The sequence below is a fragment of the Pleurodeles waltl genome, chromosome 12, assembly GCF_031143425.1.
Source record: "Pleurodeles waltl isolate 20211129_DDA chromosome 12, aPleWal1.hap1.20221129, whole genome shotgun sequence".
Taxonomy (NCBI): Eukaryota; Metazoa; Chordata; class Amphibia; order Caudata; family Salamandridae; genus Pleurodeles; species Pleurodeles waltl.
The window spans coordinates 246,728,770-246,746,167 of record NC_090451.1 but is presented as its reverse complement, the minus strand read 5'-3'; the positions used below and the strand labels follow the sequence as shown (position 1 = coordinate 246,746,167).

The 17,398-nt window shown below is 47.1% G+C and overlaps 1 protein-coding gene across 2 annotated transcripts in view; it reads left to right on the top strand.

Moving 5' to 3' along the window:
- ANKRD27 (ankyrin repeat domain 27) overlaps positions 1–17,398 on the top strand; it is a 494,829-nt gene that overhangs the window by 425,219 nt on the left and 52,212 nt on the right. For both annotated transcript variants that reach the window (XM_069217700.1, XM_069217699.1), the window contains one exon: positions 9,432–9,593. In XM_069217700.1, coding sequence (XP_069073801.1) covers positions 9,432–9,593 — 162 coding nt within the window. The remainder of the gene's footprint in view (positions 1–9,431; positions 9,594–17,398) is intronic.

Genomic DNA, 17,398 nt, shown 5'->3' with positions numbered 1-17,398 from the left:
AACCAAAGGGGATGAAGAGAGATAGCGGCCGCACGGCCCAAAAAAAGATAGATCTGTCAAGGAAATGTTGACCAAGCCGGTGGCGGGCGAAGTGGAAGCGGACAACCCAGTGACAGGAAAGCTAAGAGAGGAGGAGACAGACTAGTAAAGTGGGGCACCTGTCACAAGGAGCTTCCTGGAGTGTCTCTTTACGTGGCTTGGAGATGATATACAGGCGGTGAAGAGGAACCTATCGCAGGACCTGAAGGTGGTGAGCCCGGAACTGGAGGAGGTCGGCAAGAAAGTGCCCACTCTGGAAGAGCATGAAAACGCCAGAGATGAGGAGATCGAGCAACTACAAGAAATAATTTGGCTACAGGACCAACAAATCAAACTCCAGGTGCATGTGGAGGACCTGGAGAACCAGTCGAGGTGGAACAACATCTGCATCCGCGGAGCACCAACCCAGGCTGAAGAGGAGGGCAAATTTGCTTACCTATGGGCACTCTTCCACCAGATACGAGGGGAGTCCTCGGACAGGGAAGTTCGCCTAGACAGAGTCCACAGAGTGGGGCTGCCAAGACTGCCTCACGTACCACCAGCAGATATCTTACCCCTGAAAGAATGCATACTTTGGATGGCGAGAGAGCAGGATCCCCTGAACTTTCAGGGGCCACAAGCTGCTTCTGTATCATGACCTGGCTGCCATTACCCTTCAGAAACAGAGAGACTTTCTTCCAGTCACCTCCCACCTTAGAGCTAAGAGTCCCTTACTCCTGGGGTCATCCCTTCTGACAAATTTTTCGATGGGAAGGTAAATTGCACCAACTATGCTCACTGAAGGAGGCTTACAACGTTCTGCAACTGGAGGAGTCCTCAGATGGGAATCAAAGCCCAACCAAGACAGAACGCAGGAACAGGAGACACCTTCATTGGCATACTGTACCACATGGAAGCACCAAGCCGGACTGAGAGACTATATCATCAGAAAGAAGAGCAGTCCTGGAGTCCCTCAATGGGGACAGGAAGAAGGCAGATAATGACAAGGGGTTAGGGTCTTGGGCCTGGAAGACAAGTAGCTGCATCGGGCAGGAGAGGGGGGCAGAGGGGTGTCCAATAAAGACCGTATCACTTGAGGTGCTAGCTCCTGGAACTTGGGTTCACCCTCAGGACTACGCTTGGCCACCCTGGCCACCCTTAGCGGGGTTGTTTGACTATGTTGTTAAAATGTGTTTAGTTTACTGGGGGATGGGCGGCGATACTCATATGCAGTTAAATTAGCCACGTGGATGAGGACCCATATCCATACTGAGACTCACTTACTTGAGGGAGGAGACAGAGGGACTCTCATAGGGACTCACTGGCTGATGATACTCCACTCATACTGCCCACACGACTGTTAAAATAGTCACGCTAAATGTCAAGGGGTTGAATAATCCAATCAAGCACAGAGCGATCCTTTCGTATCTGGAACACACGAGAGCCAACTTATGCCTCCTGCAGGAGACCCGCCTACTTCCCACAGATCATCATAGAATGGAAGATCTCATTCCTGCTGTGCCGCCATGGGCCCTGAGGCCTGTACTTATGCCCAGTCACCAGAGCTACCATGAGGGTATGGGAACAAATGGACCGATCAAGCAACTTAACCTCCTTTCCCTCCCCCCTGACACCTATCGTGGGGAACCCGGATTTCACCCCAGGCATGGACCATGGTGCCTACTCTGAAAACTCATAATAAAGAAATTTGAACAATAAATATAGAGCACTCAAACGCTTAGCATGCCTTTGTTGAGAAACATTTATTGGGCTGAAAGTGGATGACATTTTGCATAAAGTAATGAATGAAACAAAGACATGTAAGACTGAGGCTCTACAGGTACAGCTGCTTTTTGAAGCCCCAATAAACTCAAGTGCAGAGTTGCGTCAGCACTTCAGAAACTACATATTAGCACTAAGGTCCTCAGTGATTGTCACAAAAAACTCAGAAAAATCAAGTACTCCAACCGAGCTTCTCGAAATCTGTATTCCCTTGTACTTTGTGTAGCAGTGAAGAAAGACCCATGGTGACTCCTCCTTGTTTTTCTCATTATTTCCTCCAGACTTGCTGCCAAAAGTGGTGTCTCAGTCTGGGGGTGGGCATCTCCACTAGCTGGAGTGCCCTGGGGCATTGTAACACCAGGCCAGAGCCTTTGAGGCTCACAGCCAGGTGTTTCAATTCCTGCAGGGGGAGTTGTGAAGCACCTCCACCCAGGGCAGGCTTTGTTCCTGGTCACAGAGTGCACAAGGGCACTCACCCCATGTGACTAGAAACTAGTCCGGAAGTGGCAGGCTGGCAGAAACCCGTCACACTAGCAGTTGGGCTGGCATGTAGAGGGCATCTCTAAGATGCCCTCTGAGTGCATTTCTCAATAAATATCACACTGGCATCAGTGTGGATTTATTGTGCTGGGAAGTTTGATACCAAACTTCCCAGTATTCAGTGTAGCCATTATGGAACTGTGGAGATCGTGTTTGACCAACTCCCAGACCATATACTCTTTATGGCTACCCTGCACTTACAATGTTCAAGAATTGGCTTAGACACTGTAGGGGCATAGTGCTTATGCAGCTGTACCCTCACCTGTGCTATAGTGCACCCTGCCTTAGGGCTGTAAGGCCTGCTAGAGGGGTGACTTACCTATGCCACAGGCAGTGGGTTGTGGGCATGGCACCCATGAGGAGATTACCATGTTGACTTAGTCTTTTTTTCCCCACCAGCACACACAAGCTGTGAGGCAGTGTGCATGTGCTGAGTGAGGGCTACCCAGGGTGGCATAATACATGCTGCAGCCCTTAGAGACCTTACATGGCCACAGGGCCCTTGGTAGCAGGGGTACAATTTAGAAGGGACTTATCTGTGTGCCAGGGCTGTGCCAATTGTGGATACAAAGGTGCAGTTTTAGGGAAAGAACACTGGTGCTGGGGCCTGGTTAGCAGGGTCCCAGCACACTTTCAAAGCTGGCATCAACAAAAGGCAAAATGTTAGGGGGTAACCATGCCAACAGTGGCATCTTCCTACAACCCTCCATCAAGGGAAGGCTAGGGCTAGTGCATGTGTGCACAGACAACACCACTGCCATGTGGTACTGCAACAAACAGGGTGGGATTGGCCTGTGACCCTTTGTCAAGAGGCACTCTGGACATGGCTGGGACACCAGGGGATATCCATGGTGGTTCAGTACCTAGCAGGTTCTGAACACCAGGAGGGATAAACTCAATTGAAAATGCCTAGCGGATCACAAATAGCTTCTCCATCCGGAAGTGGTGCAAGGTCACTTTCAGCAGCGGGACTAGCCTTGGTTAGATCTATTTGCAGCTGCCCAGAACGTGTAGTGTCAGCATTTTTGCGTGCTGGAGTTTCCAAGGCGGCTCTTGCTCGGAGATGCTTTTCAGCTCGAGTGGAACTCAGGCCTCCTGTACGCCTTTGCGCCCATACCACTTCTGTCCAAGGTTTTCAAGAAGATCAAGAACCACCGGGCCCAAGTTATTTTGGTTACTCCAGTCTGGGCACAGAGAGTCTGGTATCCCGAGCTACTGAGCATAGCCATTGATCCTACAATCAGGCTGCCACTTCTGGAGGATCTTCTGTCACAGCAGCAGGGGTGAGTTCTCCACCCAAACCTGTCCAGTCTCCGCCTTCTTGCATGGAGATTGAGCGGCAGCAGTTACAGACTTTGACTTTCCTCCGGAAGTCTGTGATGGTATACACTTGCCGGTGGAAAAGATTTGTGCATTAGGTTTCCGACAGAAATGTTCACATCTCACCCCCGTTGCCCCCTCTTTCTCAGGTGGTTCTTATTTTGTCCCTTGCCCAGCAGGGCTCTGCTCTGGGCACTCTCAAGGGCTATCTTTCTGCTATCTCTGCATTCCTCAGATTACCTGATAGACCCTCTCTCTTCATATCTCCTATTGTACATAGTTTCTTAAAAGGTTTGGTTCATGTTTTTCCCCATTCTCCTTTTGTCATGCCTCAGTGGGACTTAAATCTGGTTCTTACATTTTTAATTTGCACTCATTTTGTGCCACTTCATAATTGTCCCCTGTGATTGCGCACCATCAAAACGTCTTTTCTCGTGGCTATAACATCTGACCGATGGGTTAGTGAGCTCCTGACTTCCTCGTCTAAGCTGCCCTATTAATCCATCCATCCTGACAAAGCGGTGCCCCGCATGAGGGCTCATTTATTCCAAAGGTGGCCATGCCTTTTCATGTAAGTCAGTCCAGCACATTACCTACTTTCTATGCTCAACCTCACCCTTCTAAGGGTGTGTAGCATCTCCATTATGTGGACCCCAAGCGAGCATTGTCGTTGTACCTTGACCACACACACGAGGTCCAGGTGGACAATCAGCTCTTCGTGGGGTATGTCAGAGCTAACAAAAGATCATGCTGTACAAAAAAGGACCATCTCCAGATGGGTCACGCTGAGCATTAAAATCTGCTACACATTGGCCAAGAAGCAACCCCGTGAGGGCTTGCACGCTGATTCTTCCAGAGCCAAGGCTCGACCACTGCGTTAGCACGCAGAGTCCCAGTCCTAGATATCTGTTAGGCAACAAAATGGGCTTTCCTGCAAACGTTTACCAAACATTACTGCCTGGACAGTCAGGTCCGCTGTTATGATCATTTATAAGGAATCTGCACCTAGAAGTCACTATCAGATGAAAAAGTTACTTACCTACGGTAATGCCTTATCTGGTAGAGACTACATCTAGCTGCAGATTCCTTACTGACCCACCCATCCTACCCGCTCTGCAATCTAGCAATCTTTTAGGGCCCTTGTTATTCACACCAGGGGTCAGTGGCTTCATTGCTCTGTGCTTCTGTTGTAGAAAGTCGTGAAAGGAAAATGATGTCAGCGAGCCTGGGTGGCGCTTAAGTAGGTGCCACAGACATCACTTGAGGTGCGGATGATGCAGACGACACATGCGTAATCAAACAACGCCACCTACCAGCGCACAGGGATAACTCTTATGAAAAAATCTTCCTTATCCAGTCTTACGCCTGGGATAATTCTAAGGTAAGAAATCTGCAGCTAGATATAGTCCTAACAGATAAGGCATTACCGAAGGTTATTAACTTATTCTACTAAGCTAGAGGCTGTCAACCCCATGGGAGACCTTAGGAAACTTGGGCTTTCAGGAGGCCCAGAAAATGAGGCCATCTCCAGCACTGAGTTCTTGGAAATATCAGTATCTAAAATTCTGGTAATATCATTAGGAAAATATTTTGAAATTGCGACAGCACACAGAATCCCATCAGGAGGGCTTTCAACAGAATCACATAGAGAATGGAAATAACTAAGATCTCTGATCTTTGGACCTCTCCAATACAGACAAGCAGGGGAAATTTTGAACCCCATGAAAAAAGCACAACAGATTCTATGGAATGAAGTCAAATTTGGCATAGTCTTTCAGGGGTAAACCCATGACCTTTAGTGAATGTTTGGCTTCCAGCAGTTCACATCGAATGCTTCCCAATGTGATAATGACATCTAAACTGTCTACTCTTGACTCTAAGCAAGTTGTGTTGATTAAGCCTGAAGTGTTCTGTTAACTTCTCTGTTGCTTCAAACCAAAGTCTCATTATTACATACGCACCGGAAAGTCAGTGGATGTAACATTAAATGATGCTGTTGTAATGCATGTGGTGTGAACGATTATATGGATCCATGTATGTTGCATACTACTCACAAAATATCTCTCTCACTAAATTGTTCAATATATCTTCTAAATGGTATCTGTGGTCTTACGTAATTATTCAACATTTTTGTATGTTTGATAACACAAATCTACTGGAAAGCTATCCGATATACTCATTCACCTGGGGAACCTGCTTCCAAGCTGTTCTTTAAGGGAAGGATTGGCAAGAAATATGTAACCTCTAACCAATAGCATCTAGATTATATTTTTCAACTCGTATGTGATGTCTGTTCTTATCGGGCATTATCAAACAGCCTCTAATGCTCGCTTTCTGGGAAGCTTAATAGTTAATGCATATAATGCTGCAAGTTATGCAATCATAACAATAAGCATTCTATAGAATCACATAATCCTTAGTCACACTTGTATATGAATCTGTTTGCTGTTGATGACAGAAGTTGTATTTTTGGTAAGGCTGTTCTTTCTAAATCTACTTTGAAGACAGCTCTCCTGGTCCGATGCTCATGGTTTTCTACAATCTAGCTGGCATGCAGGGGGATTGGTGCTTTCACAGGGAGGGTTATGGTGAGCTTGTTTGAGTTTTTTTTACTATTCCATCTCTTCTGTCTCTCAACTCCCTTCTACTTCCTCTTTCCTTTTCTTTCTGTGGAATGTTATCATCGGAAGGCCCAACAATCTGCTGATTCTCAAAAGGAAATACTACCCCCCTTCTTATGTCTTAGCTATGCTACGGAACCTTCACAGAGTTACACAACTTTATCGCAAGCCAGGCAAGCTCACTCACCACAGATTCCAACCTAGTAAAGATACAATTCCCAGCACCCACTGTATGCCAATTAGGGTTATAAAAGCTGCTGCCAACCTATGCGATACTGTAGAGTAAATATTTGCTAACATAGATAAATAACCAGATATTATAACTTCGTTCCCTGAACACAAAGGGCCTTAATTACAATGTGAAGAGAAAGAAGATAAAATAATGTTCCTAATATGAACTAACTTATAGGGTTAGAATCCTTCTACAAGAAGCCTGAGTTGGTCCCAGAGAAGTCTTGCAATTCAAATATAGTTGGATAGAATATTACTTCATTTCTCCAGCAAACAAAAAGAACTGTGTCATAACTCTTCTCTCCCCCAAAAAAATCAAACATTGCAATTATTTTGTCAGAACATTATACCTTAATGATAGTTAATTTTAACAGCAAAAACTATAACACTGAATTTTATATTATCCACGTGTATGCTTCCAATAATTATTTATCTGAATTCTGGTCATCCTTACACAAGGTTATTTCCAAAAACTCTCACCTCCCCAGCTCAAACAAGACTATGGCCATCGCATAACATATTGTGGACCCCAGACAAGCTACACAAAGTAGGCCTCCTCAATTCCAGGCTATGCTGGAACTGCAAGGTGGAAACGGGTGACCAACAACACATGCAGTTTTACTGCAGCTATCTCAGTGCAGTCTGCCCGAAAATACATGATTTCATGCAAATATTAAATATCCAGTTCTCTCAATAGTGCCCCTAGGTATCTTTGCATGCAAATTTACTCTTCACCTCAAACAACCAGTTCTCCTCTTGATTGAGGTTCTCCATGACATGGGCACTAAACTGATCCTAACAGAATGGAAAAACTCAATGAACTTCTCCTTCATGGGTGGGTCTTTGCTATACTTCATTTGAAGCACAGATCATGCATTCTATTCATAGTCACACTCCCTACTCTTATCAAGGAAATTATGAGCTACTTTTGATGTGTTCTTATAGAAAAACAAACCTCCTTGGGTGCAATCCAATAAGAAAGCCATACCTACTAGGATAACTAGCTCTTCCAAGAACTATACTGAACCACACTGTGAGAGGGGTAAATAATCCTGACCAATTAACTGAGTCTGTGCAACACTTTCACCTTTGACTCCCCTCTCTTGGACAACGGCTCCTTTTTTTTTTTAACTTTCCCCATCTTCCGCCCAGGATAAATAATTCCTACCTCCTGGTACAAAATACCCTAATACCCTTCATTAATGCATCATCTCATTGCAGGAATGAGTAATAAGATAATGTGGTGCTGCTAAGTCAGAGTTAACAGTTCTACATGGCCTGCTACTCCATGTAACTAAAGACTTTCTTACTCTGCCATCAGTCTGCAGCTTTAATTTTTATAGTAGTATAATTAGAACTCAAAGCTCATTGCTTAATGGCTCTGTTCCTGCTACTATATGTTGTGATAGCCTCATCCACGATGTTCAGTCCATGTATTGTATACCTTTCAATAAAAACAGACATTTAAAAAAAGACACAGCGACAGAACCACTGCTAAATCTAGAGTTCCAAGATGTAATTTGTATAGCCTTCAAAGCCATTTGTACAATTCAGAACAAATCTAAAGCACTCTCTATAACCGATGAAGCAGCCACAGTAGAACTCGTACTTGTACGGGTGTTTCTGTGCTGCAGGAAAAGTGTGAATGTATTACAGATTTTTGATACACTTAAGTCTCCCATTTAATGTCTGCTTATACAGTTTTTTTTTGCTTTACCAGTTTCACTGCTCTCATTTACTATGTGTCTCCTCGTGCCTTTATTTTTACTACTGCACCCGGTCCTGCAGTTCTCTCCTTTTCCTTATCCATTGATGTTTTTTCGTCCTACAGTGCTGTCTCTTGAGCACCCTTTTTCTCATTTTTCCATTTCCTTGATCTCCTATTTTGTCACCTCTTGTATTTAATCTTTGCACGTTTTCCCCAATGAACTAATGCCCCTTCCATCTTTGCATTGTTTCCCACTTCCTTATGTCCTGACTATACTTTCTTTCCCTTGGATGCCCTATTTTCTTCAGCACCCTCTGTTATTGTCCAGCTGCTCAATTCACCGATTTCCCCCTTTCCTTTTGTGTCACGTCCACTGTTGTTGTTTGTCACTTTGTAGTCAAGTTCTTCCATAGGCTGCAATTGTAAGTTCTATATATTGGAATTGCCTATTGGAATTCCACTCAGCTCCATTATAAGGGTTGTGATGTATTAACCCATGGATTTTCTAGGTGTGCTTACACCAGACTCCATTTTACTGTATGGAAATTGTGCCCAATAAAATAATTGAGGGCAACGCCTGCAGTTCTGGTTTGTTTTTTCAGCCAGGGCACCCAACACACAACAGGTTTCCATTTTCTCAAGTACCACCTCCTACCCCTTAAGCCCACCCCACCATAATCCACCACCCCTATGTGGAATTCCTCCTTGTAATTGCAAGTCCGCACAACTTTTAAACTTATTCCGAGCAGTTTAATTCCTAATTGCAAGGATTATGTGGGGACATTCTGGCATGTATCAGTAATTCCAGCAGATGGGAATCTCACACTATTCTCAATTGAGGCCATGATGTTTGTTGATGTCCATGTTTTCTGCTCCAGAGTTTATATTTTTTGCAGTCTTCTAATCTGGCACTCTTTTTTTATTGATGAGTAGATAAAGGATTAGATAACCATATTGGGATTGTAGATTAAAAACATTTCAGGCATTAGTCAATCACTGGCAATATGTGTGTCAGTGTCTGGTGTCTACATAGCAGTAGTAGTTTGCCCATAGTGATACTGCATGTCCTTTTCCAAATAATGTCAAGAAATTGTAGAAACAAAATAACTGCTTATTTATTTCTGTTTGTTTCATTAAATGAGATGTGAATGTTTGCTTAGCTCGTCCACAGAATATAATTTTAACTTGATTTTTCACTGGATTCATTCTAGAATGGTGCTTCAGCTAACATTCCAAATAACCGGGGAAATACTGCATTGCACGAGGCAGTAAAAGGGAACCACGAGGTTTTGGTGGAGGTTCTGCTTCGCTATGGAGCCTTGGTCCACGTCTGGAACAAACAACAGCGCACACCTATGGACTATGCACATGAGGTAGGTACTGCAGCCATCTTTCATTGTTTACCTTGCGTAGTTATATTCCTCAAACTCCTGGTGTACTCCTAGACTCATAAGTCAAATGGTATTTAAGCACATCTGTATTTTAGGATTAAATGTTTGTTTTCTTTTTAGCTTTCAGTATTGTGAATATATACATTTTTTTTTACTGTCAACAAGCTGCTCATACACAACATCGTAATGATCAATAATAATGAATCTACAGTTATATCATATTATTTTAACGTACAAAGAATTCACAAAATGTCATTTTTATTTGCTTTCAAGAGCTCCTTCGGGTACTCACATTTTCTGCTTTTCATCAGATAGCAAGATGAACCTTTGTAACTTTGTACCTCTGTATGATTATTTTTGTGAACTTTAGGTTAAGTACATTTTATATAGCATATGCAGCACAGCGTTCACCTTCAAGTCAGGATTTCAAAGCTTTTCCAAACTTTAGATTGTCATGCCCTTCTCTCAGAGATGTGGAAAGTACAAACATAGCTGCCTGAATAAGGACACAAATCTAATCCACCTGCCCTACATTACAGCATAGTGGAATTTCAATGGAAAAAGTATAGGCGATCTAAAGGTAGAGGGCTCACATTTAAAAGGTAAGTTACACATTGAGCATGGGTCAGTAGAATAAAAGTCCCTAATGAGAAATAGACAAACATGTTTTAACATGACTTTTCTCAATAATTAACATCAGTATAGATTAACTATAGCAGGTGTCAAATCTTCAGGTTCACCCAGTTTCAAAGTATGTGAGCAGCCATATACGGACCACGTGCAGACAGGATAGTGACTACATTATACATATACATTATTAGCTTAATTATTACCTCTATTGAACCTACAGTAAAGGCACATGGTTACAGTTGGTACTCTCAGATTAGTATGGAGAAAGGCAATGATATGTTTAATACAGTGTAATTGAAAGAAGCAACTCTTAGATTACCTCTTTGATCTGTAGATAAAAGCACATGTGAGAGGGAAACAAGAAGAAAAGGTTTTTAACAACTGCTGATGAGGTTGTGGGGGATTCTCTTGGATCCAGGTCAGGGATTCGTATTCCAGAAAGTAGAATGCTTAGTTGTTAAAACAATTGCTAATGTGTTCAAGTTGATTGGTGGAAAGCCATCTTCGGATAGTTGAGAGAGTGGCATTAATATCAACTGTAGTGAAAAGACTCCCAGATTTGAGGCTAAGAGAAAGCTGGAGTTTGTCAGCATACATAAAACACTTGACAGCAAAAGACTGCAGCAAGTTTTAAAAGAACATTGCTACATATTCCATTAAAATGCCTGAATCCTGGCGATCTCATACATAGATTGCCCGCCTGAAGAGGTTAGATGCAACAGTAGTAAACATTCACCTCCAAAGAAGGAACCCAGTTGAACCATTAATGGCTGGCATGAGACTGGTGAAGACTACTGTGTCTTCGACGTACCATTAACGCAGTTGGGCTGCAAGCACAGTATGCAGCACTTTAGCTACTTCAGACAGCTTTTAAGCAGGTCGCATGTCTGAGACTGGAAGGCAGACTGCCTCTAAACACCATGCAAAGTTGAATGTAGTGTTGCATGAACATGTTCACTATCCCCCAACTGCAAGACACTGAAAAGTGACAAAGTGCACCTCATATTTAGGCTGGCTGACCCCTCTGGAGTGCCTTCAGGTCCCACTGGTTCGGTAGGTGCCTCCACTGGCTTCCCGCCGGTGGGTCTGCACTTAGCACCATTAGGACCCATTAGATCTATTCCTGGATCCAGATAGGCTTCGGTTTTGAAACTGCAACCTTCTCCATAGTTGGGCCCAGTAACGTTGTTCCTGGTGTCGCCGACCCCATCATCGTACCTGACTCCAATACAGAGCTGGAATGGGGTTGCCAGACATTGAGTGCAGCGCCGGCCGGAACTCAAACTGCAGAGTCAGAGTGAGGGCCTACTTTCTTCAACAGGCCCTGTAGGAAGTACAATTGGGAGGGATCTGAAGATCCTTATGGCTATCCTCAACCCCTTGAAAGACCCCGAAGAGAATTGGTATGAGGAACAGGTGGATACCAGTGGTTTGGACACCTCCCCAGACACAAGTTTAGCCTATTCTCCTAGTGTGGCTACGGAGGAATGGGCTTACTTTAGCATGGTGGTAAGGGGGGTGGCTGAGGTCCTGGGCCTTACGCTGCCCTCAGTGGCAGTCAAGACAAACATCTTGACAGAGGTGCTTCAGCTGGGAGTCGCCCCCACAGACCCTCTCCTCCCTTTTAATGAATCCATTACAAGATGTCCTGCTCAGGGCATGTGCCAAGCTCTGTAAAGGGGCTGCAGTGCACAAGGCCATGATCCGCCGCCACTGCCCTCTCCTGGGTATCCTGCTTTCTTCACCCAGCACCCCAACTTGAAGAGCCTGCTGTTCCAGGCCTATATTTCCAAAGTGAGCAGTTATGTGTTGGCATGCTGCTTCAAGGAGAATCGTTTGGCTCTATTAGTAGGGGTATATGGCCCTAATTATGATGACACACAATACTATCATGCTTTCTTGACTCAATGGGGGGACCTGCCTGAAGAGGCTGGACACCTTTGGCAAGAAGATGTTCTCTTTTGCCGGCCTTGCATTGTGGTCAATGAACACCATGTGCCTCTTAGGAAGATATTCCTACACAGTTTGGGTTTCAGTTGCCCAAGTACTGCCCATAGACTCGGAGGAGTCCCAAGCCATCCTGACCCAGGATCTTGCTGATGGCAGGGACGCAGCAAAGTTCATGCTGTGGACTGGATACAAAAGACTTGCCAGGCAGAGCAATTGTGTCATCAGTGGCACTCCGACGCCTGGCTGAGATCTGCTGAGTTTTCGGGGGATATCCAGACATCCCTTAAGGACATGCCCTTTGATGGCACCTGCCTCTTTTGCAGCAAAGCACTCGAGTGCAGAATCTGTTTTAAGGACAGCAGGGCCACTGCCTGGTCATTCGGACGCCCCACAACCCCGTGCCAGCCCCACTCTGCCTTTTGCACAGCCCATTCGATGCAGCAAAAACAGTTCCCACAATCCTTGTGGGACCCAAGGCCAGATGTCTGCCTAGTACGACAACAACCCCCCACCCGGCCAATCCCTTTACTTTCCCCTCTCACTATCACGGGCAGCTGATCAGCAGCAGGGTCATGCACCACCTTCCCCCTGGAAGTCCATAACATCGGACCAATGGGTACTCCAAATTGTTCAACGGAGTTACACCTTTCTGTTCACCGAAATCCCACCAGCCATGCCACAATTCTCAAATCAGCTGATGGAGGGCCGCCTCTCCCTGCTCTGTCAAGAAGTGCAGGCTCTTTTGGCCAAAGGGGCCATCAAGGGGGTGCAGGCATCAAAAGTAGATTGTGGTTACTATTTCTGCTACTTGGGTGGAGGTGGGGGGGCAGAGCTTGCGGACCCCGAAGATTGTTACTGTTTAGGAAAGCTCATTTGGCCGCAACATGATTGTGGTGCTAACTACTCCTGATAGTGCACCACAGCCGTCTTGCAGCTGCCTGAAATTGCCCACGATTGCTTCATAGCCCAAAAAAATCTCTGCTCCAGTTCTGCTCCTAGATTGTTTGGAAGTCTGGGTGCAGTCTGCAGGGCTGTACTGGTGAGTGGAGGGAGCAGCCTGTCTGCTGCTAGGAAGGCGCCTGACTGACTCGCATGGTGGTGGCCCGGATTGGTTAAGGACTATGAGGCCTTCCCTCGGTGACTGCAGTGGCGACAGGTGCTGTGAACCTGGACCTGTTTTGGTGATCAGACGCACAGTTTGGGATCAAGGAGTGCTGGATGTAATGCGATCAACCTGGCGGAGTTGGGAGGGGCCTGGTAGCGCATCCTGACGCTTGCTCTGCCTCCAGAGCTCGGACCTGGGTGTGTGCCTGGAGCTATTGTGAGGCTGGCACGGCTGGGGAGTGTAGTGCTGCACCAGGAGGAGCCCTGATGTAGGAGAGGGTCAGTTGGCCCCAGGGGATGTGTGAGGCCTATCAGCAGTCTGTGGGACTGTTCTCTCCAGTTGGCTGGTGCCATCTGTACAGTCAGGGTGGTGTGGGGCCCTGAGAGGAGAGTGCAGGTTGCATCTCTGAAAGGAACCAGCGACCCCCATTGCAAACTGCCGCCATAAACTAACTTTGCTTCTGGGTGCCCGACTTACGGTGGGCCAGTCATGCTCATCAGGATGCCCCACAGGATCGCCAGGGGAATACTGCCTATATGCCTAACTCCATTGGGGCCTGGGGGTGGCTGGCTGTCCCTGGAAAGTGTCTGAGGCGCATGAGGGAGGAGAACCTTTGTGCAGTACGTTATGGGGAACCTGACCCAAGGGTCAGGAGATGTGTGTGGATCCTGGTAGCAGGTATGTGGTGACGCGCTGCTTCAAATAGAATCTGGTGGTGCTATTAGTAGGGGTGTATGGCCTTAATTAGAATGACCCACAATTCTATCATGCACTGCATGCCTGGTTGACTTAATTGGGTGGCCTGAATCGGACCTGGGGCCGCAACTTCAATTGCGTACAGTGCCTGACTGGGTTCATTCCAGATGTGGGCCTAAACGGCCCTCGGCTGCAGCTTGTACCCTTGATGAGATCCAGAGTCAGCCCTCTTGCTAGATGTCTGGCACCATCTGTTCCCAAGGGTACAGGGTACGTGCACTACTCCACACCTACATGACATCCATACCCCATTAGGCTTCTGGTTGCTGTCTCGGACTCTTATGCAACATGTAAAACGCTGAGAACACTCACTGCGTACTTACTCAGACCACTCACCAGTACTCCTAGAACTGGAATCCTTAGGCCCCAAACAACCAGCATTCGCGTGGTGTTTTCCTCCCATACTTGATCATGGACATGGTATCTGATAGAGACTTCTAATTCCATATTCCTTACCATAGAATTTCCCCCAGGTGTCAGACTGGATCCGGAGATTTTTCTTCGAGCAATATCCTTGTGTTTGGTTAGGTGGCGTCGGTTGTCTCCACGGGCGTCGTTGGCTTTGTAGTCACTGTGATGAAATCGGGAGTATTACATAGACACTGCCTCAGCGCAATGACGTCAGTTCTTTTCTTTCCCTGCCACGGGCTGATCCGGAGAGAGCTACCCTAGTCATTTTTTGAGTTCTTTGACCTTTGTTGTGAAGTTTTGGTGTGTCGAGATGTCCCCGAAGACCGGATTCAAACCTTGTGAGGACTGTCACAGCATCGGTTCTATTTGTGGTGCTTGGAGCGTGACCACGACCCGAAGTTGTGCTCTGAGTGCCGGGCCATGCACCTGAAGACCTTGAGGGAGCAGTCCCTCAAGCTTATGGCGGCCCGGCGCTCGACTCCGCATCGCTCCCGATCTCGCTCAAGAGGAAGATCTCAAGACCGTTCGCAGAGCCACCACCACTTGTCGTCCTTTAAGTCTTTGGGTCAAGGTAAGAAAAAGAAGTTGAAGAAATCTCGTCATCCTTCAACTTCACCCCGTTGCTCGGCTGATCCGACGAGTGACAAACGTTGACGCTCTAGGCCTCTGTCCTCAAAGCCTACTTTTGGGTCTGCTCCGAGCCTCCTAGAGTTTCCGGGAGACGGAGTGACCCCTGCCCAATTAAGATAATTCTATGAGGCCATGGGCTTAATTTTTGGGCAGTCCGACCCCGCTATGGCACATTCGGCCCGGGGGTTCGGTTGGAGGGTCTTCGGGTTCCGCGCTGGCAGCTCGGGCCACCGAGGTCCCCTCCGGATCTGTACCACTGCCAGTCATACCATCGAGACCTTCCCCGGCACCAGTTCGACTGTCAACTCTCCCGATGTCGGTGGTGCCCACTATCGACGTCGACCCAATCCTGATCCCTGACAACTCTGAGTCAGAATGGCGTCAGCTTACACCACCTCCTCCTTTTGATAGGGTCTATTCACCCCAGGTTGGATTCTCACCCTTATTCTTATGGGTATGAATACGGGGAAGGATTGGAGTGGTCCCTGGACCCTTATGAATACCAGGATGATCATAACATGGACTGGGCACAGGAGGTGGGCGAGGCCAGTGGTCTGGATACCTCTCCAAATGCTGCCACGCTGTCTCCTCCTACCATGGCTATGGCAGAGGGAGCTATTTATTCCATAGTGGTCAGTAGAGTGGCTGAGGTGTTCAGCCTTTCACTGCCTACTGTTCAGGTCAGGTTTAATCTCCTGACAGAGGTGCTTCAACCAGGGGCTTCCACCTCTGAGCCTCTTCTTCCATTCAATGAAGCCCCCACCGATGTCTTTTTGGGTTCTTGGTCCAGACCCAACACAGGGGCTTCTGTGAACAGGACAATCGCACGCCGCCATCAGCCCACCCCTAAATTCCTGTCCCAACACCCCACACCTGAGAGCCTTGCTATCCAGGCATTCTCATCCTCTGCCGCATTCCCATCCGCACCTCCGGATAGGGAATCAAAAAGACTGGACCAATTTGGGAAGAGGATGTTTTCTTCCTCCAGTCTGGCGCTGTGGTCAGTGAACACTGCATGCTTTTTGGCCTGTTCTACTCGCTCTCTGTGGAATACAGTCACACAGGTCTTGCCGCAGATACTGGAGAAGGCCCGTGCTATTGTCTCCCAAGCTTTTACTGATGGGAGAGACGCAGCAAAGTTCACTATCCGATGTGAGCTGGACATGACCGACTTCCTGGGTAGATCGGTTGCAATGACGACTTTGAGGCACCACGCCAGTTTGAGAACATCTGGTTTCTCAAGGGATGTCCAACAGACCCTTATGGACATGCCCTTTGATGGCACCTGTCTCTTTGGAGACAAGGTGGACTCAGCGCTTGAGAGGTTCAAGGACTCCCGGGCTACGACTCAGTCCCTTGGCCTTGCGACTACCCCTCGTCCCCAACAGTCCGCCTTTCGTCTGTTTTGTGGCCACAGAAGGGGCTCCCTGTTGTGTCCCTTTCGCAGCCACCATACCACACATGTGGTTCTACCCATGCGTGGCCGGGGACACGGAATCCCATGTGGCTGCGGGACAGGTAACCAGTCTACCCCTGCCCCTACTGCAGCCTTTAAAACCTCCTAGTGGGTTCCCAACTGGGACCAGTTGGCAGCAGGATTCGCCATCACCTGCCCCACTGGGAATCCATCACTACGTACAGGTGTGCTGTGCAGATCGTTCGGAGGGGCTACTTCCTCCCCTTCAAGACTGCCCCACCAGCAATGCCTCCATCATGCAGCCGTATTCTGGAGGATCATTTGCCACTTCTCTGTCAGGAAGTCGCGGCTCTCTTGGCCAAGGGAGCCATAGAGAGTGTCCCTGCGCCAGACGTAGGTTGTGGTTGTTATTCCCACTACTTTCTGGTACCCAAAAAAGACATGGGCTTTCATCCAATCCAAGACCTTCGACCCTTAATCTCTTCCTCAAGGAGAAATTCAAAATGCTCACCCTGGCTCAGGTCCTGTCTGCCTTGAACCCAGGAGACTGGATGGTAGCGTTGGACTTGCAGGATGATTATATCCATATCCTCGTCATGCCTGCCCACAGATGTTACCTACGATTAGTGGTAGGTCACGAGCACTTTCAATTCACCGTGCTCCCCTTCGGCCTTACCAATGCCCCTCGGGTGTTAAAGACAGCAATGGCGGTGGTTGCAGCACATCTGCATAGGTTGGGGAGTTTCAGTCTTCAACGGCAGATCCCTCTCCCTTCCCCAACCAGATCTATCCATAGTGATGGACGTGTCACTTCTGAGATGGGGTGGCCACATGGGTGAGGTGGAGATCAGAGGCCTCTGGTCTCCAACGAAGTCTGGACTCCATATC